Below are 19892 nucleotides of genomic sequence, written 5' to 3'. Positions count from 1 at the left end.
AGCATCTTGAAGCACCTTTGCAAAACGATCTATACTCAACCACTTATAAATGAAATAGAAAGTTCCTTTCACGCTGTTTAAGACACCAGCTAAGAGAGAACTCTGGTGTAAACTGGTGGAAACAAAGTGTCCCAGGGCTTCACAAGCACTATAATCTGCTGCTTTGAAAATGTATCAAAAGATTGTTGGTATATGGAGTTAACTCAGAATTCGTTGAAACAATAAATATCCTCCGAGATACAGCAGTGCTACGTAATTCATTAATTCATTTGCCTGCCTTTAAAATGAAATAATAATTAAAAAAAAATCTTACAGCCATGATCCACAGCTCTACTCATGCACGAAGTGAAACTTGCATGGGTCTTTTATTGGAACAGTTTTTAAATATAAATATTTATTATACCAAATTACACATAAAATGGATAAAATATCTAGTTAGATATACTAGTATATCTAACAGTAACTACAGACTTCATGTGGCTTTCAGAGGAAAGCCTTAATGGAGTACATTTAAGAAATCATGCCTCAAGGCTAAAAGGGATCAGATCACCTTTTGTATTCAACATCAAAGGCAAAAGATTGACAAGTATGTTCATGTCATTATTTTTTTTCTAAAATTTCAAAGTTGCCTGCTCTATTTATCTGTCTGAACAAAATATATCACTTAACAAAGGTCTAATTCTGCAATCCAAGTCTGTTCTTGAGAAATAGATAAATTGCATATCAGATATTAATTAAAATTAAAATACTAATTAAAAATTAGAAAAAACATGAGACTGCTCCTTCACACACAAGTAAGGAAACTTACTACACTCAGAGAGAACACATCTGAACAGCCTCTCCTGTTCAAAGTAGGAACTGTCAGACCTCACTCCAGATGTTGTTAAGGTCTTCTGTGGATACAGCCCTTAAACAAAATTTCACACACCAGATTATATCAAAATGTAACATTTCCAAGTTTCGTGACGTTTTCACTGTGTATTAGATGGCCTAGGACTCATGACTAAAGCATAAATACTTCCTATATCCCAACTGATAACCATCAATTTAGCCTTCAATCTCCTGAGAAAAATAAATCCCTTTCTCTACAGATACATATTTACCAGAACTACAGATACCAAAACTGACAATTCCTCTAGCACGTCTGTTCTATGAGAAGCTGTTCAGCACTGCTCTGAACAGTCTTTTTTTTTTTTTTTTTGGGTGCAGAATAGGTTTTCTTTCCTGGTGATGTAAGCGACTGACTGAAAATAGAAAGCCTAGAAAAGCTGAAGTGAGCATTGTGTATTAAAAATCACAAAGCACACAACACTTGCTTTGGGACACAACAAAGATGGTTTCTGCACAGAAGCACAGAACATCTTTGAAGAAAAACTAAAAGAATCAGCTGTACCTTTTGTAAAAATCCAAGGAAAGGTTCATTCCAAACTAAAAATAATATCTATTTATTTCAAGGCACTGTACATGAATTAGAATGGAATGACTATTTGTTGTGATAAAAAGGAACAAAATGAACCTGAGATTAGAAGATGAAAAATAAGAATCTAAGAAAAATTTGACCAATCTTCTAACTCTGAAAGAGTATTCTTAATGAACTTCAGGCATACCCAAAATTGTGTATAATCACCAGCATATAAAAATTAGCATGGTGGGTACTACTGACACTGTTGTACTATGAATTAATTTGAACTAATTCCAAACAATTTAAATTGATCTCTCCAGACTTCTTCTAATACGTAAAATAGAAGGTGAAAAGTTCATTCATTCAAAACTACAACTTTTTACATAGGTGATCAAGTGTTTTATCGTAATAGAGATCCTAACAGAAAGAAAGTAACTTGAAAGAAAATGGTTAAAGAATTTGTTAGGAAATAGGATTAAATATGGTAAAAGTTATTTCCCAGCCTTGGCATCCAGCAGGGAGCCTCACTGGTGCCTGGATAAGCAGAGAAAAGCCTTGTACACAGACCTTGATATCTCCCCAGTAAAGTCATATTTGTAGTGAAGGACATTGATAGAGATTCTCAAAAAAAAGTGTGCTGGGGAAGAATGGGGGGGAGGTTAGGGGAGGTAGACAGAAAACACAGCACAGCCTTTCAGAACAAGAAGTCCTCTCCCAGATTTACATTTTCCAAACCATTGACGTATGTGAAAGAAAACAGGCGATAAATTTTCATTCTCAGCATACATTTAAAGCCAACACTTCAGTTATTACTATCAGTCCTGTAGTCCACTGCACTCCCATTTTTACCTCCCCCAACTTATGAATGATACTTTCCAAGTTTTCAGCAGTTTTACAAAGCAGTGCTTTTTTGTGCACTCAATCTGCAGGTGCAGCAAAGACCTTGGCAAGGGGCAAACTGATTATCACTTGTGAAAACAGTTACACCGTATTGTTCATACTTCTTCAAGGTCTTGAGCAAAGCATAAATTCACATGAAAATGAAGTTATTGCAGTTCAAGCATCAGACAGCTAACCAGGTAAGTCTTACTGTTGCTTGCAGAAATGATTTTATAATATTTGCAATTTATTAATCTTTTTTTCTCTCATGCATTTTTTGGGTAATTCTAATAGGTATTTTTGCAACTTTTAAATCACATACCCTTAAGGATTGTGCTGTAATTCTGATTTCTTAAAGCAAAGGCACTGTATTGTTACTGACTTGTAATTCATCTTCAGATCACTTATACAGAGATGACTTCATTTTTTCTTTCTGAGAGCTCTGTGGTTTTTTGTATATATTTCAAAATAGGAAATTACACTGATGAATTTTTACCATGCTAAACAGTTTAAGTCCCTGCTTAATCATAGGCATTCATTCTGGTTGTTTCATGCTTTAACTTCTTTTCTTCTAGACTGAACTAGTTTTTAACAGGCTTATAATATTGAGTTGAAAGAAAAAGCATTGTGCAAAATATATATATATATATTACTTTTTAATCTATACATTTATATTGCAGGTTTACTCTATACTCTTGACACAAGCAGAGTTGATCTTGATTCAGCTCGTTGTTCCTTTTTCCTATGCATATACTTCTTTGAGAATTGGATCTAAAGAAGCATAAGGCATGGGAAAATGGGGCGACTGAGGTACTTCACCATTCATTCCGAACAGCATTGTCAAGATGACTACAGAAAGGTATAGAGAACACAGACATATGAAGAACTGAAAGGTTAATTTATGAAACTCTCGCTTAACCATCAAAAACTGAACAAAAGATAATAGTGTTATTTACTCTGTTTGTGTAGTAATGTTTGAATGTTTCTTACTTCATTGTGATTTAATTTTTATGGGAAAAGTATTTTAATCATCTATTCAACTATAATATTTAATATATTGCCTGGTGAAAAGTTCCATCTAAAGCATATGCATTGCTGAGAAGCTACTTCTGTAGTCCTTATCCCTATAAACTTCCAATGGAAAGTACAGGGAAAGTAGTCACAGAGATTACAAAAGTGCAGCTCCGAACCTATCTCTCAGTCGCTGGGAGTCAGTCTTCACTGAACTCAGTGCCGACTCAGGCATGCAAGGCCCAGTCATCCAAATATTACCCCAGTGAGATGTCCGCAATGCACTAGTTATTCTTAGGACCTGATCTTATAAGATTCTAAGTACCTCTTCATGATTGTTAGCTTGTGTTGAATTACAAATTCTTATCTTGTAAAAACGGACGTTTAGTAAACAATAAATCAAATAATAAACATGCTAATTTTTTTCTTTTTCTTTTATCCACAGGTGTCTTTGAAGAGGAACTGTAGAAATTATTTACTCCCCCTCCCCCCCATTAACATTAAACATTTTTTTATATTTCTGTCCAACTACTTTTGTTTAGCCTAAATAGAAATTAATCATATCAGCTCTGGGAAAAATATTGTTATGAAACAATGTAACTGTGCATACCACATGTCAAATAAAAATCTAATATTTCAGACACAGATCAAAAGTTTGTGTTATCCTACATCCCAAATTATATCAAGGTTTGTAAAATTATATGCTTAGAAAAAGCAACACTGGGTGCATTACAAGCCATATTTCTGGGTTGTTGTTATTATTCCATACTATTCCAGCCTAAATTGCTATTTTATCAAGATACTGTTTCATTTCATTTCATTGTCTCTAACACTACTATCAGAGCACAATTCTATTTACATGTCACTTTTCCTTGCTTAAATTAAAAGACAATAAAAAGAGCATACACAACTGTTTCTTTGGTTTGTGGTAAAGGGGTTTGGGTTAAAGGGGTGTTTGCTTTAACAAAACTCCTTTGAACAAATATACTTTCATTATGTTTTTCTTTTCTCATGTAAGTTTTGGGAAATGGGAAGAATAGAACACCAGGGGAGAGTGGGTGGGGAGGTGGGGAGGGGAAGGTACACACTACCTCCACCTGCAGATAAGGATAAAAAAATCTCTACTACTAAAATAAAGTCAGGTATGAATCAAGACACTAATGAGCACTGCCACTATACCAGTTACATGAAGAGTGAAACACTAAATCGCAAAAGACTCCCAGCCTTTTGATTATTTATTATTCTAGATAATTTCAAATGTACCTCCAATAAAAGAAGCAAGCTAATAAAATTCACCACCTTATGGTTTTGAAGTAACTTTATGTTCAGGTTTTTTTCCTCAAAGATGGGTTATCCTTTCTATCAGCAGAAACATCAGAATATTATAATTCTATATTAAAGAAATCACTAAAAATAAAAGGCTTTGGTTGTATTACAATAAAGACAACTTTTTTCATACAATGACTAGAGTGTAACCATGCCAGGCTTCACTCTAACATGCTGTAAAACTGCTCCTCTGTATTCTGTAATAGGCAATGGATTATTTTTTTCCCCATTTTAACTCATCTGAACCAAGATTTGTTTCAAGATTCTATGTTCTAATTTTGAACTAGGAAAATAGTATATATTTTATACACAAATTGATAGTATCAGTTTGTACATACATTTGATACTTGAAGCTAATTTAAAATACTGGAGGTCCCAACTCTAAAATCAGATGTGCAAGCAAATGACTTTACAGAAGCAAAGAGTTTGAAATTCGAAACTATTAATAAATAGCAATAAAATTATAAATATAAGTTACCAAAATTATCAGTTCAATAAACAACATCAATGTATGCACATCCCTGATATCGAGAGAAATCACAGTAAGGACAGATGTACTGCTGTATGTGCAAGAGTATGTGCTATTCATCATTTCTGGCAATAAATACATGACATAGATGATGACACCAAACACAGTGCGCGCGCGCGCACACACACACAAAAGTTAAGTCATGAACACTTAGAATAATAATTTAATTCCAAGCTTTGTTAGAATAAATTTTCAATTTGAAAAAAAAATCTGCATTTCATTATACCAAACAACCTTAGTTTTGTTTTGCCAAGCAGAAGAATGTTTCGGCAGTATTAAGTCTCTAATATTAATAAAACATAATATTGTTGTTAAAGTAACTCTATATAGCACGGTATCTGTAGGAACACCTGGTAAAAAAACACGTCTTTAAAAATAAAATAACAGCAACCTTTAGTAGTTTCCGAGTATTTTTTTTTTCTAAATGCTAAGACACCCCCAGGAACAAATACTCTCGCTTAAAAAAAAAAAAAAAAAGTGCTTAAAAATATTTTTTTAAAGCTATAGTTTATTAGCACAGTAAATATAAATATTACGAAACTATTCCACTGTCTCCAAATAAAGAATTTAATCTAAGTTACAATACCTATACTTTTAATAATTCATGGCCAACTAAAATTTTCTATTTGTTATGATGTTACACTCTTCTACCACTCACAGCTTAAAAGCTGTGAAAAGGATAAAAGGGGAACCTCTCAGTCCCCCTTTTTCTGCCCTTATAGTCTCTTCCTGAATTTGCACTGCCTACAGCAGTTTTGAAACACTTCCATGGGTGACTTTAGCCTAGTAATGCAGAAGTTTTTTTAAAAAAATAAATAAATAAAAAGAAAACCTAGACTGCCAGGACTGTTTTCCATTATTTTGGTGGGTTAAGCATGATTCAGACTTCCTCCAACAGAGGAATCCAGAAAGCGTCAGTCCTAACAACAGTTAAAGAGCTGGAATGTGCAACCAGGAGCTGGAAAGTGAAGTGAAGTGCAGCAGCACTATAAGCAATTAGGTAAGGTTGTTTACAGTTGTGAAACCGTTCTGTAAGTAAGGAGCACAAATACTTCAGACAAATCAACTGGAAGCAGAAACTAGATTTTCTGAAGAAGGAATGTTGCTAGACAAATACAATGGTGGTGATAATACCACTTCAAAACAAGTCTCTGGGATCTGACAGAGTATGACTTCTCAATTAATCTTGTCAAGTTTTCAGGTGGTAGAAAAAAAGCTAATCTTTAGCTCTTTAGTACATTTTGCCACTTACAATTAACTTTTTTTAATCATCCCTTCTTTAGCTTATGTATAACTGGATTGAGAGATACTGATTAATATTTTGTGGTTTATTTATATTTGAAGCATTTTAATATATCAAAAACAATACAACAAAAGCCCTTTCAGAGGTCAGGCTAAATTAAACTCAGTACAAAATTTTTCATTATCACTGCATGCAACAGTCTTACAAGATACAGGAATCAATCTCTTTTTCAGAAATCATGCTGTCATATGTGGTAAAAATGAGCATCATGTGACCACTGTTCTGCAATTCCCTTGACTCCCTATTCCTGCCTTTGCTTTACCGTATCTGTCCTTTAAAGTAGATCAGAGAACCAACCTGCGCAGAAAAAAAGTAACAGACAAAAAAAAAAAAACACTATTTTTTTCCAAGCAAATCAATTAACTGATCTGATTTGTTTCGTACCTGCAAAACCAGCTGCATCAATGTAATGGAGGAAGAAGCTACTTACATTGGAAGAATGCTTAGGAACATCTTTGAAATTGCAATTTGAGGGGAAAAAACATGCTTGCATTTTCTCTGTACTCACTTTCTCTAACACACTATTGCCCATGAAAGATTTGCCCCAGAGAAAAGTGCCAAGACTTAGCAAGAGGGAAATATGCTTATCTTAGCTGTTTCCAAAAACTCACTGGCATGTATAGATCTAATTTACCTACAGTGATAAGGGTAGTGACAGATAGTGATTACAGGTCGTGAGACTACCTGTCAGTACTGGCATAAGTGACAGTGGGAAAACAATAAGGAATCATGCTCTGTATTTTATTGTATTGTATTTTGTAATTTTCTATTGTATTGTATTGTAATTTGCTATTAAGAAAAGAAAAAAAAATCACTAACATACTGTACCATGAACTTTTAGTTTCATTTTTAACTGAAACCAAAGCTAAGACCTCAAATTTACATTCTAGCATCCACATAAAACTTTTTTCCTTTGTTGTTTAAAGGTACCAAGAAATCATTACTACCTCTAAACAAGAAAGGTTCTATATGAAGAACTGAGCAGATCACTGGTGAAAATGAAGTCCCATAGCCCTTCCTCCTCTTTCCTCTCCCTCCTCCTGCTTACCTTGCACCAATTCAGGACAGTTTTCTGACACTTAGTGAACTCTTACCAAAGACACCCAGAAAGATGAAAATTCTTGGTTTAAAAGAATAAAAAAATCTTCAAATATTTTGTCTCTGACAATTTTACTTTTTCACCAAATAAGTGCAGTTAAATAAGAATCATTATATGTGTGTGTGTTCGCACAGGGAAAAAAGCTTACCCCTACATCCTACCTAAAAAAATCTCAGTTTGGAACTAATCTGTTTTTTTTACTGTATCAAACAAATGCTGTAGTAATTTAATTAATGAGCTCTTTCAACTTTCAACAGCTGGAGTTGACATGCAGCATAAAAGTATGTGTCTGCATGGAAATATTAGGTTTATATCTGCCCTTTTCCTCTTGAAAATTGTTCACACTTTCAAAAGTCCCAAGTGTACTCCCCCCAGAAAGCCAGGTCAAAATAATCAGACTTCACACAGAGTCCAGAGACAACCTGTTGAGAATTCAGCATTCTCCAAAGACTTTCCTTCTGCTACTGTATGCTACAGCTGGAAACTGCACGGGCTGGGCAGTACTTTTCCCACCACTGCTTCCCAGACCAGAACAAGTTTCTCCCGCGTTCTCAGCGCTCCCCCTGCTGACAGTTGAAGCAGATGTATTAAGAAATGCAGACTGAGAGAGAATGCCATTAGAAACAGCATGGCGAACCAGGAGAGACTGGGCTTGCAAAAGCAGAAATGGAGTGAAAAAAAAAAAAAAAAAAAAAAAAAAAAAAGCTGGGATTTTATGAAGCATATGAAAAGACAAGAGCTGCTGCTGGGAGGGAAAACTTTTAGGCCATTTAGTCGTTTCTGTCTTCTCCCGTTTTTGTAAGCAACCTGTTTCTATAACATAACCTTCTTCAGAACTTGGAATGACTAATTACTCCTATTAGCAAAATGTAATGAGCTTTGATACACATATGCATTCTCGTGGTTTGTTTTTTTTGTTTGTTTTTGTTTTGTTTTGTTTTTAAAACAGACAAAAAAAATTTAAATCTTAATTCCACCTCATAAGACACATACACTACAATACAGTCTGAGTTTAACCTTCATAGTACTATGAATTATTTGGGGAAAAATCCCCCATAGGACTCCTCCTCCTTTCTGTAGGATCAAGCTTTACCAGTGTGGATATGAAAAACTATCCAGCAAGTGAAGGGAAAGCAGAAAGAGAAAAAAATTTTAATTACATATCAACTTATTTCTTCTGTCAGGCTCAGATTTTCTGATGGGTCAGTTTTAAAACAAATATCCTTGCATTTTTGTCCGTGTGTGTGTGTGTGTGTGTTTCCCCAGTAACTTGGGGGGGGGGGGGGGGGTTGAGATTCAGATTAAGCACTATTTGAATTTTAATTCTAAATAAGTAGTGTTTTTCCATTAGAAGTACTTTTCCTGGTACTCATTTACACAAGAAAAACATTACCCACTACGACAGGGATCTTGAAAATGATAATAAACTATCCCCTTTCAGGAGCAAAATGCACTATTAAAACTAAACTGTTACCTAACTATTGCTAAATCACAGATATATAGAGAGTACATAACAAATGGAAGTGTATGCTTTTAACCCATTAGCATATTCTACTTTGAGTACTGTGAAATGCAACAAGGTGACATAATTCAGCACCATCATAAAAGGTCTTGCACAGTGTGAGCAAGTGACCTTCATTTCGATAAAGTACAAGAGCAAAGAGTAGGTAACATATTGCAGGGCCAAACTAACCTAATCAGAGCATATACAAAAGAGCTGGCAAAGAGGAAGCCATGAAAGTGAAAATAATCTTCAAAAATCGTGCCTTATTTACCAGTGAGTTACACATGCAGCTGCATGTCACTCCTACAAAATACAGTCACTCTGGAAACTGAGATATCAAGCCATGAAGTATTGTAATTTCCTCTTTCTAGAGCTTTGCTAAAGAAAAATATTCTATATTTATACCATTGCAACAGACAGGCTTTTACTTTGAAGTAGTTGAGAAATATAAACATTACTTTTAAAACATTATTTTAACAAGCACAGATTCAAAACACCTTTCTGCGATACACAAAAATACCATATGTACACGTTCTCTTCTCATAAATAATCTGTAATATTTTTATTTGCTTTTTTGAACATACCTAAATATGGAGCTGATGTTTCAGAGAGCTTTCCTATGTGATTCACAAAACATTTAACAGGTGCTCTGACAGACACGAGTTGATATGATGGTTATCCACTGGCAAAAGGGGGAAAATTCCCTTCCCTGTTGCTATATTTGTATTCCCTAAAGTATTAGGTTTTTGCCAGCTTTGTTTCCTGAAATAACAAAACAGTGTAAAATGAACAAAATTCAGAGCATAGGAAGCAGCTGGATTGAGATGGAAAGGATCATCTTTCAATGATCAGTGGCAACCAGATACATTTAACTTGATTGAAAAACTGAATGCTAACAGCTAATTAATGGATGGGTGTCTAAATAGTTGTGGGGTTTTTTTTTCTCCATCTAAGAAGGACTTTATAGTCATTAATATTGAATTACATCTACAATTTTATCACATGTTATCATAAAATCTTTCTACAGGAACATGAACATAGATATTTAACAGATATCAACTTTTTAAAACAACTATTTACTTGAATTTCTACTGTAATTCAACTCTGAGTATCACCAATAAGGACCTAAAAAAAGTATTTATGCTTCTTACCTTAGTGTCTCCATCTGGAAAAAAATAATAGTTTTGACTCTAAAGACACTAGCATTTATCTATAGAAAGCAACAACAGTACTCAGTACTAAAAGGAATCATCCCATTTCTTTCTCTGTTCAAGTCATAGAGCTCATCCAGCTTTTTAGTGAGTGGGTCTAGCTCTCATGGCTGTTAAAAAGCCACTTGATTTTTTTTTCTCTCCTCTTTGTTTCCTTTTAGTTTGGAAACCTAAATGGTCTCCTCGATAGACAGGGGAAACACATGGGAAAAAGCATGGAAGGAAGAAATCCTTTGTTTGCCTCAAGTAAGGTTCTGTAGCTTTGTTAAACCATCACAATAACACTCAATGCATGAACATTAGCCTTTAAAAATGTAATTAATTTTAGACATACTTTTCTTGGGTTTACCACAGATATGCTGTCTTCTACATTTGTTGAAGTCCCTGTTCAGTTTTGCTCTAAAACTGTAGAGGTGAATGGTCTAAAAAAAAAAAAAAAAAAGTTATAAGAAAGAACACTAAAGCTATAATAACAGCTGAAGGAAACACAGCAGAAATGTCTTACAGACAATCATGTCACAGAAAATATTTTGTTTTAAACATCTAAATTATAGCATAGGAGAACACTATGCAATTTTTATAGTGCAGTTAGACGACAATACAGGAAAGTTTGCTCATTGTGACATCTACTTCTGTTTACAATAAATATATCAGCATTTAAAACATAGGCAAGCCACAACAGCCACTTTAATTTTATGTCAGCTCATGGCTTTCTGCTAACAGTTATACCAACACAAAAATATTGTTGCCAATTTATTTTATTTTATCCAAAAAGCAGCATGGTATGTCTATGCTATCCTGTTTACAATTATAAAATAAAAATATTAGTATTATTTTATAATACTATTGCATTAAATGCAAAAAAATATCATCAGCAGGGAAAAAAAAAAAAAGAGGAGCAATTCTGACTTAAATGAAAGTCTTTATTCGCAGCAGATTAAACAAATGAGATTTCCCCCACCCCTTCTGAAAACATGTTCATTAAGAGCTGGACAATGTCAAAACACCTATTCCTAGTCTCTTAAGCAGTAAGGCAAACTACATAAACTACATCAGAGGACCTAAAGAGAAATTATAGAAAGGTTTTCTTAGGTGGTTCAGTACCATGGAAAAGAAATGTGGGGAATCAGCAGCAGCCTTACCATCGCATGAATCTGAAATATCACTCTACTACAAAAAATACCGTATTGATTTCCTGTGAGTTTTGAAACTAAAGCTTTTCTCCTGAATGCTATAAAACCAATTGTTCCAATCTAGTCAGGTGATAAGAAGATCAATGATAGAAGGATTAAAACAACAAGAGCAAAAAGAAAACGCTAATCCCCATATTAACACTAAAACGCAAATTTAAAAACTGTCATCATAGTGGCACTCCCTTTGCTGTTCTTCTACTAAAATAAACGCAATAATAATTAACGAGTAGAAACAATAACATAATAAAAGAATGATGCTTTACTGGTCTTTCTGATTAGATGTTATCTGTAACACTAAATACATTGTAACCATTCACTTAAGAAGTTGTCTATGCTTTTATCCTTTTTCCAAAGTTTATTTTTTCCGGGCTAATGTGCAGAATTCTAATCAGGACAGTAAGCTCTCTGATTAATTGATTCAACCACGTAAGTTATTATACTTATGATTAATTCAGGGAGTGGAGTTATTCCATGCTTACAATTATAGAATTGTTTGTAGGACTAGGAACCAAGCTAAATGAAAATATATGAAATGGTACATTACAGAAAAATCACTCTGAATATTGAATTACAACTCTGTCGTCAAAGCAACAGTCTCCTCCCTGTTTCTCTCTTTATTTTTCTTTATTTTCTTAAGATTGCTTTTAGCTAGTAAATGTAGAAAAGAGGTGTTCAGATTTCTCAGAGTTTTTTGCTTTGCGTGGTTTTTTTTCTTCATTGAGAAGGACAGATGTAGCTAGTAAGTTGCATCTCAGTAGTTTTTAAAAGTTGTAGATTGCTGTAGGTGGAATTAGAAGCTATGAATACAATGCAAATACCATCCCTGTCACTCTATTCAGATAGGATTTTCAGTAAAATGCGTCAGCTATGCAAAGTGATTTCTTCAGAATACATAGGAACCTCTTATAAGTTTGATGCTGATTTAGAAAAAGAGAAACAATCTGCTCAGCTGGACATTCAGGATAACTTATTACAAGGAGAAAAGATTTCATAACCGTAGACTATGTATGACGCATACTCAAGGCAGCATCTAACATGGTGTGTCAAGCTTCAGAACTCTGAACAAAAGAGCAGGTAAATCCTATTACATTTTATGAGAGGAAAAAAGCAAAGAAAAACCATTATTGCCTCAGAAAATATAGACAACCTCAGAGGAAAACAAGCTGGAAGGACAGTATTATTTGACTTTTGCCGTCTCACTGCAAATACACCACCGCGACATGGTTTTCTTTGAAGTCTGAGAATTAACATGATGTCTCAAACACGTTCAGCTCTGCGTGAAAGCTAGTTCATTATCTCTGGCTGTATAAACTCAAGCAGTGGCGACTGTTTACTGAAACTACCTGTAAATGTGTTAGCCTGTGTTTGTAGAGGATAAGGACTGTGCCATCCCAGGCCCACTTCAGACCCTAAACGTGATTCTTTTCTCACTCTTATCTGAATCATCCTTGAACAGGCTGCCTCTGAGCAGAGTTTGCACTCCTCTTCTTTGATCTACTTTATAAAAACATCAAATTGTTTACTTTGAAATGCACACACTTCTTTCTTGGGGTGTGGGGAAACGAGAAGATGTTTTAAGACAAGAACAGATCTATTTCGAGCCAACTAGTCATTTTCTCGTTGTTTCTCATCCTGTCCAACATCCTGAATGAAGCAACGAAGCATAACTTCGTTGCCCAGTCTTAAATGAATTCGTAAGAATTAACTCACACTACTGCCTATTAGGTAATTCAGAACTTCCTACCCTGCTTTCTAACAAAAGACCTAACAAATTGCCGTGCTAATGGCCCTGTAATCTAGTTTCAAACCTTCCCTCCACGGAAAGTTCTTTAAGAAGGCGATACTACATCAAGGGATGTCACCAGCAGTTGTACCGCACACTTCAGAGGCAGAAGAACGCCCTAATCACGGCACTCAGCCTCATGGACAGTAGTGAAATACTCTTAGTTCAAACAACATCTGCGCACCCTGACCTCACAAAGGGCAGTATGGTGTTTATAGACTAAGTGGAAGGTATTAGTACCAGTGGTTGTCCGTAATTTTCACCTATTTCTAAGCTCGAGGAATACTTATTCCTTCCTCGAGTCACTAGAAAGGCAATTGGATTCTTTCAGACCTTGGACCAAACACTCCAGAACTCCACACCTGGGGTTTGCTCTCCCAAAAGAGGTCTCTCTACGTCCTCTTTTGTTACCAGCCCCTTCTTCATCATTGTCCTTCATACCAGGGAGATAAAGATGGAAAATCACGGCTGGCCGAGAGAGGAGAGGCCGGCCGGGGCAGAATGAAGAGCGCAGGGCGTGATGCGATTACCCGCGGCTACGTGGCCGGCGGGTGACTCAGCGCTGAACTTGGCGCCAGGTCAGGCAGCCTTGAGCTCCGCTAACCGCCGCGCTCCGAGATTAGGCGGATGTAACAATCACCTGAAAGGGGACATTAAAGCGCCTCTCCGGGGGCTCCTTTGTTCTCGGCCTCATTTGATGCTTCGCGGCTTTTTCAAACCGCGCCGCGGAAGGTGCTTTAAATATTTGCCCCCAGAGTCAAACCACCCCCCCCCCCCAACAGGCTGCGAGCGGGCGGGCGGTGGCAGAGGCGCCCATGGACAAGGGCCGCTTCTCGGTGGAGTGGCTGGCACAGAGCAGCTGCGGCGGGGCCCGGACTGCTCACCGCCACCTCCGCGACGCCCAGGACAGCCGCCCAAGGGACCTCGGTGAGTGCCGGCCGCCCCGACGGGCGGGGACTGCCGGGCTAGGGGCCGCTGAGGTAACGACCGTTGGGGGTAACGGCCGCTGAGGTAACGACCGTTGGGGGTAACGGCCGCCGAGGTAACGACCGTTGGGCTAACAGCCGCCGCGCGCGAGGCCGTCGGGGAAGCTCTGCTGCACGTGCGGCCGCTGCCTGCGTGCCCGCCCCCTGACAGGCCGCTCCCGTCCCGCAGCCCCCGGAGGTCCGGAGCGGAGCAGCTCCGAAGCGGAGGAAGGAGGAGGAGGAAGAGGAGGCGGCGTTGCCGCGCCCGGGCGGCCCCGCACCAAGTTCTCGGCGGCGCAGCTGCAGGAGCTGGAGCGGAGTTTCCGCGAGCAGCGCTACATCGGCGCCAGCGAGAAGCGGCGCCTGGCCGCCCTGCTCAACCTCTCCCAGAGCCAGGTGAGCGCCGCACCGAGGGGACCGGGACCGGGCATCCCGTTAAGCGGCCGCTGGGGCTGGCCTCAGAGCGCATCACCCAACGAGGCGACCGAGTTTGTTCTTGACTCTTTCTTTCTAATCCCCAGATAAAAACCTGGTTTCAGAATCGCCGGATGAAGTTTAAACGCGAGACGCAAGATGCGAGGGTGGAAGCTCTGGTCTCTGGCTTGTTTCTGCCCTATCGTTGTTACCCAGATGTCGTCACACCCAGCCCTTCTCACGGGATGGACGCCAGCGTCTCTGCTACCCGTGGTGTCCCCCTTCACCCGGCGGTGCCGAGCCCTGCCTTGCTGCTACCCACGGTTCCGTCTCAGTCTGCTCAGCCAGTTCTGCCAAGTCCAGCCTTACTGTTGCCTCCCAGCCCAGGACTCTCTTATCCTACCGCAATGCCAGCAATGACTTTAACCAACGACCATAAAAGACTGAGGTTCCAGCCATATCTTCCTTCCTTTTAAAAAATGACAAAGACCATCTGCATTAACAACTGCCAAATATCTAAAGAATACTTATTTATTTATACTAAACATATGGATGACTTAGATTTTTTTCTAATGTTGCGAGGAGAAAACAATCTGTTAGAGGAATAATGTTAGAGGAATAATACTGAGAGTGGAAGTGAAGGAATTGGAACTTTCCTTATTCCTATGGTCTTTGCTCTACTGTATTGAAACTTTTCCTATCCAAAAGTTTGTTTTCAGAAAACAACCTGTAATCAGGTGGGGCTCTCCAATGAAAAATTGGAAGCATTGATTACGCTGAAGTTTACACAGTAATTAAGTAATGTAATAATAATTTGAGAATGTAACTATTCTAATGATCTGTGAGTCTTTAAGGAAAGACTTGTAAACTGCAGCAAATGCATTAAAATGAAAATGATATAAAAAGGTGATGGCTCTATAAACAAAGCTGAACAAGTTGTCCAATACTGTCTTCTATTTGTATATTTTACACCTTCCCTAAAAGTCTCCCCTTTATGTGGCTGTGAATACTCCATTTATGCATTTAAAAAATATTTAAAGGTAATAATTGGCAATAATCTTTTTTTCATATGTGTGAAACAATTTAACTTAAATCTGACAAAAGTGCTTGTACACATATTCAGGTCTCTGGGAATGCTCAAAGAAAACTGTTTCAGTTGTTACTTCTACGGCTTCAGGTGTAATGTGGCAGCCTCACTAATTTTAAGCTGCAGCTTTCTGTTAGGCTTGCTGTCAGGACTGTTCCTAAAAATCCTACAGCAAGCTTTATCGAGAATGAAAAAAACAAGCATATAGAGAATAATGAGAAACAGACCTTGCATCAACATAAAGCTTGAGTGTAAACTGTAGCAGGTGTGATTACATCTTCCCTGCCCCGACCATCCTTACCTGCTTGTCAGGAGAAAAATAAATTACTTTGCGGTTATTTAAAAAACCAAACAAGCAAACAAACAAAAAAAAACACCTTCAGGTAGAGACCGTGCAAAGTTGACAAACATGGCCTACAAACACCTTGTGCAATACCTTGGTAATCCCCCCCGCCACCCCCCCCCCCTTCCAGTTTTGGGAGTGAGGGAAGTCAAGTTGAATTCCAAATCTTTGGTAGCAACAAGGGATAATGTGGTATAAGAGACCACAAGGAATTACAGCTACATTCCTACCTTCTCCTACAGCTCCTGTTCTGCTTATAACCTCTGATGTAAAAACTAATCTCCAAGCATTCCATAGCTGGGTTATCTCTCTACCTGCTGTCAAGAAGCACCCATACCTTAACCATGATGTAAGGGGGCAGCAGGGGACATTCAAAGGAATTCCCCCTCCCAACACACCCACACCTCTCCTTCTCCCTGCCACGCCAAAACTCTGCTGAGATACAGGTTGCTGAAGGGACAAAGTGTTAATTTCTCAGTCTCTTCGCATGCAGACTGTACACACCAGGGAAAACAGCCTGACAATTCCTGCACTGTCACCCTGTAATTCCAGACACCACTTCCCCAATGACCAAGAGGTTTGCCTCCAACCTGGTTCCTGCTGGAGTTAAATCTGCAGGTCTTAACCTGGTCTAACCTTAAGATTTAGAGCAGTTTAATCTGAGAAAACTTTTCTCCTTCTAAGTCATCCTTTCACAGGTGAGAAGCCCCTAGGCTATTAAATCGAAACTCTCAAGGCTTAATGAATTAGAAGGTGAAAGGGGAAAATTTCGACTACAATGCAGCAATCAACCTAGTTAATGCATTTAGAAGAACGTTTAATGAATTAAAGAAACATAATTAAAGTCTAAAGATCGAGTGCTAACTAACTCCTTTGAGGAGAGAAGCAAAAACTGTGATCCTGAGAACTACCCCCCTTTTTCCTCATGGGAGGAAAAAAAGATTCAGGATTGCTAGAGTAAAAGCCAAAGATGTTTCCTTTAAATGCTGCTTGTCCTATAAGGATCAATTTATTTATTTTTTTTTAAGTAAAAAGTAATTTTTTTTTAAAGTTCAATATGCAATTACAATAAGCATTTAGTGGTGAATCAAAGGCCACATTTGCAGATTAAAATCTCATTGAGATGATATGGCTGTTAACAGAACACTAATTATGCTCTTAAATCTCTTACAAGATATTGGTTTTGGTAACTCTAACACTTTAAAACTCTGTAGTGAAGATTTGAACTGTTTAATCACTGTTTAAAGACACATAGGCGTAATTACCATTTGTGGTTAACACAGTTGAAGTTCTCATGTGGAAAACGGAGTGGAAGTGCAAAGCAATAAATTAATATTCAGAAGAGAAACTCACCTACATCTTCCTTCTGTGTTGTGCCTCACAGGGTGCACTTAACCAAATGCACAGTACAATACAACCGGCAATGTCCAGGCTCCCAAATACACAATACTCAGAATATACCTCTCAGCATCAGTGTAGGAAAGTCAGGTAATATACATTAAAATATCTAAATTCTTCCCCATTACACAAAAGAGCACTGCACAAATGCAACCTTTAAAGAGTTTGCACATGTAACTCTTATCAGTTTATATATATATGAGAAACCGGGGGTGTGCAATTGAAACTACTTTCTTAACATTCAATTGCAGACTAAACTTAATAAGTTTATCCTACACTGTGAGAAATCTGACAATTGCAAGTTTTTGAGTTTTTGCCATGGTTTTTCTCCCTCCAGTTCCCTTACAGCAGCTGTAGGCACAAAAAAAAAAAAAAAAAAGGCTGTGGGCACAGGAACTGCAAGTGCATCATGGCTGTAGCATAATTACTCATTTCAACAGTGCCTAATCCTTCAGCACATCTAGAAATCAAAAGAAGATGGTAGACTACCTGCATTTAAAAAATAGGCCTTTTTCAAAGGGGGGATATCAAACCAAAAATGACTGTGTGGCACCACATCCAATAAATTTTAATACTATTCAGTACAAATATAAAATTATTACTCTTCACATTTAACTTAGAAAATAATAAGCATATGATTCCAAGTTAGACAAGAAATTCTGAGCAGGACATAATACATTAGAGCATACATCAATTTCCCCCTTTGTCTGCCCCCTTTTGTTTTCACTATAATGCATATGCAGGATGGCATTTCTTGTCCATTTTATTCTGAATAACTGGATGGAAAGGATGAGGAGGAAGCCATTGCTGATGGTAGTATGGCAGCTCATTTGCCATAAAGTGGTAGGTGCTTTGCAATACATCGTATCTGGGAAAGGAGAAGCTGAACTGCACAGCAGGCACCGGGGTAAGGGGCAGGAGTCTCTGGTGCTGTGGAGCAAAGGGATAGTGGAAAGACAGCGGAAAGCCCTCCTCGTGAAGGAGGGCTGGCGGGGTTCCCGGTGGGTAACTGTAGAGCGGAGCAGGAGACACGAGGCTGTGCTGGTGGTCCTGGATTTGCCTCTTCAGTTTCATCCTCCGGTTCTGAAACCAGGTCTTGATCTGAGTAACAGAAGGGAAGAGGCACGGGGCGGAAGAGACAGATCAGTAACCTTGCTTAATAAAAAGACAAACAAATTATGAAAAACCGTAGCTCGTGGGCACTTGCAATGTTTACTTTGCGTTAATTGACGGGGTTGGACTGATGTCCTTGTTAACTGAGGGCACAGCACTGCGGGGAGAGGGCGTGGGGGGAGAAACACGACCGTGTCGAGCAGTTTCAGGGGAATCATTTTGAGGCTTTAAGAGCGTACAAAACACTCCGATGGCTGTGCACTGAGGCCCGGCTGTTTGCCTTGCCGAGAAGCCCCACCCGACCGCACCCAGCTGAAGACCCCTAGGTGGATCTGCTGCGAGCGCTGCCCGACGGGGCGGGGGAGGACCCGACACCCACCTGGATCTCCGAGAGCTGCAGGGCAGCTGCCAGCTTCCTCCGCTCCGAGGCCCCCAGGTACTTCTGGCGCTGGAAGGTCTTCTCCAGCCGGCAGACCTGCTCCGCGGTGAAGGCCGTCCTCGCCCGCCGCTGCCGTCCGCGGGTCGCGCCCGGTGCCGCCGCCCCGCCGCTGCGCTCCGCACCCGCGCTCTCGCTCTCGTAGCCCGAGGACTCGTCGGCGCTCAGCCAGCCGCCGTCGGGGGCTGCCGGAGAGGAAAGGAGGGGCGGAGGTGAGGCCTCTGTCCCCCCACCGCCGTCCCCTGCCTTGCAGAGCCGTCACAGCAACGGAAGCAGAAGTCCCGTCCCCACATCCCATCCCTGCCCCCGGCTTCTGTCCCCCCCCCCACCCCACCCACCTGGCTCCGACGGGCAGGGGTCGCTGGGCTCCCGGGGGCTGGCTGCGCCCCGCTCCGCCGCGCAGGGCTCGCTGTCCGCGGGCTGGCTCGGCCGCGGTCCCCCCCGTCGGGGCTCGGCTCTGGCCAGGAGGGGGCTGCTGCCCAGCGAGGTCGGGGCGCGGGGAGGCGGCGCGCAGCAAATGTGGGGCCTGACCCCGTGGGGCTTGGTCTCTGCCAAAGGAAGCTCAGTCTGGCTCATGGCGGAGAGGGGCTAGGGGACCGCCGGGCTCGGCCCGCTCTTATATGGGCGCTCCGGTCCCGGGCGGGCTCGTTTGCAAGTGTGAACCCACATCAAAGTGGGAATCGAGCAGAGATAACAGCTGCCTGCCAGCTAGGAGGAAAGTTCACACGTCTGGCAAATGTCTGCAAGCCCCTGGCTCCAGCGTGTCTGGGGGGGGCCGGGGAGACCCCCTTGAAGTGCAAACCTGCCCCTCTCCCCCGGAGGGCAGGGCACGGGCAGGCCCAGCCCCACGAAGGGGCGTTTAAAGATACCGAAGGTGTCGGTAGCAGCGGGTTTTA

At 39.7% G+C, this 19892-nt stretch overlaps 2 protein-coding genes and 1 long non-coding RNA gene across 3 annotated transcripts; 2 read left to right on the top strand and 1 right to left on the bottom strand.

The window, feature by feature from the left end:
• The first annotated feature begins 2039 nt into the window (after window positions 1–2039).
• LOC106038395 (uncharacterized) lies at window positions 2040–4202 on the top strand. Its single transcript, XR_001208580.3, has 2 exons — window positions 2040–2481; window positions 2962–4202. It is a non-coding gene; the product is annotated as an uncharacterized lncRNA (long non-coding RNA).
• Window positions 4203–9637: 5435 nt separating this feature from the next.
• On the bottom strand, window positions 9638–19819 carry LOC106046177 (homeobox protein vent1). Its single transcript, XM_067000317.1, has 5 exons — window positions 19335–19819; window positions 18940–19181; window positions 14735–18548; window positions 10599–10686; window positions 9638–9815 (listed from the first exon to the last, which is right to left on the bottom strand). The coding sequence occupies exons 1-3, from the start codon at window positions 19570–19572 to the stop codon at window positions 18174–18176; spliced, it is 855 nt and encodes a 284-aa protein (XP_066856418.1). The 5' UTR covers window positions 19573–19819; the 3' UTR covers window positions 9638–9815; window positions 10599–10686; window positions 14735–18173.
• LOC125182402 (homeobox protein vex1-like) lies at window positions 13886–15095 on the top strand. Its single transcript, XM_048060650.2, has 3 exons — window positions 13886–14167; window positions 14396–14601; window positions 14727–15095. The coding sequence occupies exons 1-3, from the start codon at window positions 14056–14058 to the stop codon at window positions 15093–15095; spliced, it is 687 nt and encodes a 228-aa protein (XP_047916607.2). The 5' UTR covers window positions 13886–14055.
• Window positions 19820–19892: the final 73 nt, after the last annotated feature.

This window comes from Anser cygnoides, chromosome 7 (genome assembly GCF_040182565.1).
Source record: "Anser cygnoides isolate HZ-2024a breed goose chromosome 7, Taihu_goose_T2T_genome, whole genome shotgun sequence".
Classification (NCBI taxonomy): Eukaryota; Metazoa; Chordata; class Aves; order Anseriformes; family Anatidae; genus Anser; species Anser cygnoides.
This window is presented reverse-complemented; position numbering and strand designations above follow the sequence as displayed.

Bases quoted from the DNA above. Each gene is read 5' to 3' on its own strand.
- LOC125182402 (XM_048060650.2), top strand. From the start codon at position 14,056: ATGGACAAGGGCCGCTTCTCGGTGGAGTGGCTGGCACAGAGCAGCTGC. The intron at 14,168-14,395 runs GTGAGTGCCGGC...CCCGTCCCGCAG, and splicing joins CAGCCGCCCAAGGGACCTCG to CCCCCGGAGGTCCGGAGCGG. The intron at 14,602-14,726 runs GTGAGCGCCGCA...TCTAATCCCCAG, and splicing joins TCAACCTCTCCCAGAGCCAG to ATAAAAACCTGGTTTCAGAA.
- LOC106046177 (XM_067000317.1), bottom strand. From the start codon at position 19,572: ATGAGCCAGACTGAGCTTCCTTTGGCAGAGACCAAGCCCCACGGGGTC. The intron at 19,182-19,334 runs GTGGGTGGGGTG...CCTCTCCGGCAG, and splicing joins CCCCTGCCCGTCGGAGCCAG to CCCCCGACGGCGGCTGGCTG. The intron at 18,549-18,939 runs GTGGGTGTCGGG...TCTGTTACTCAG, and splicing joins TGCAGCTCTCGGAGATCCAG to ATCAAGACCTGGTTTCAGAA.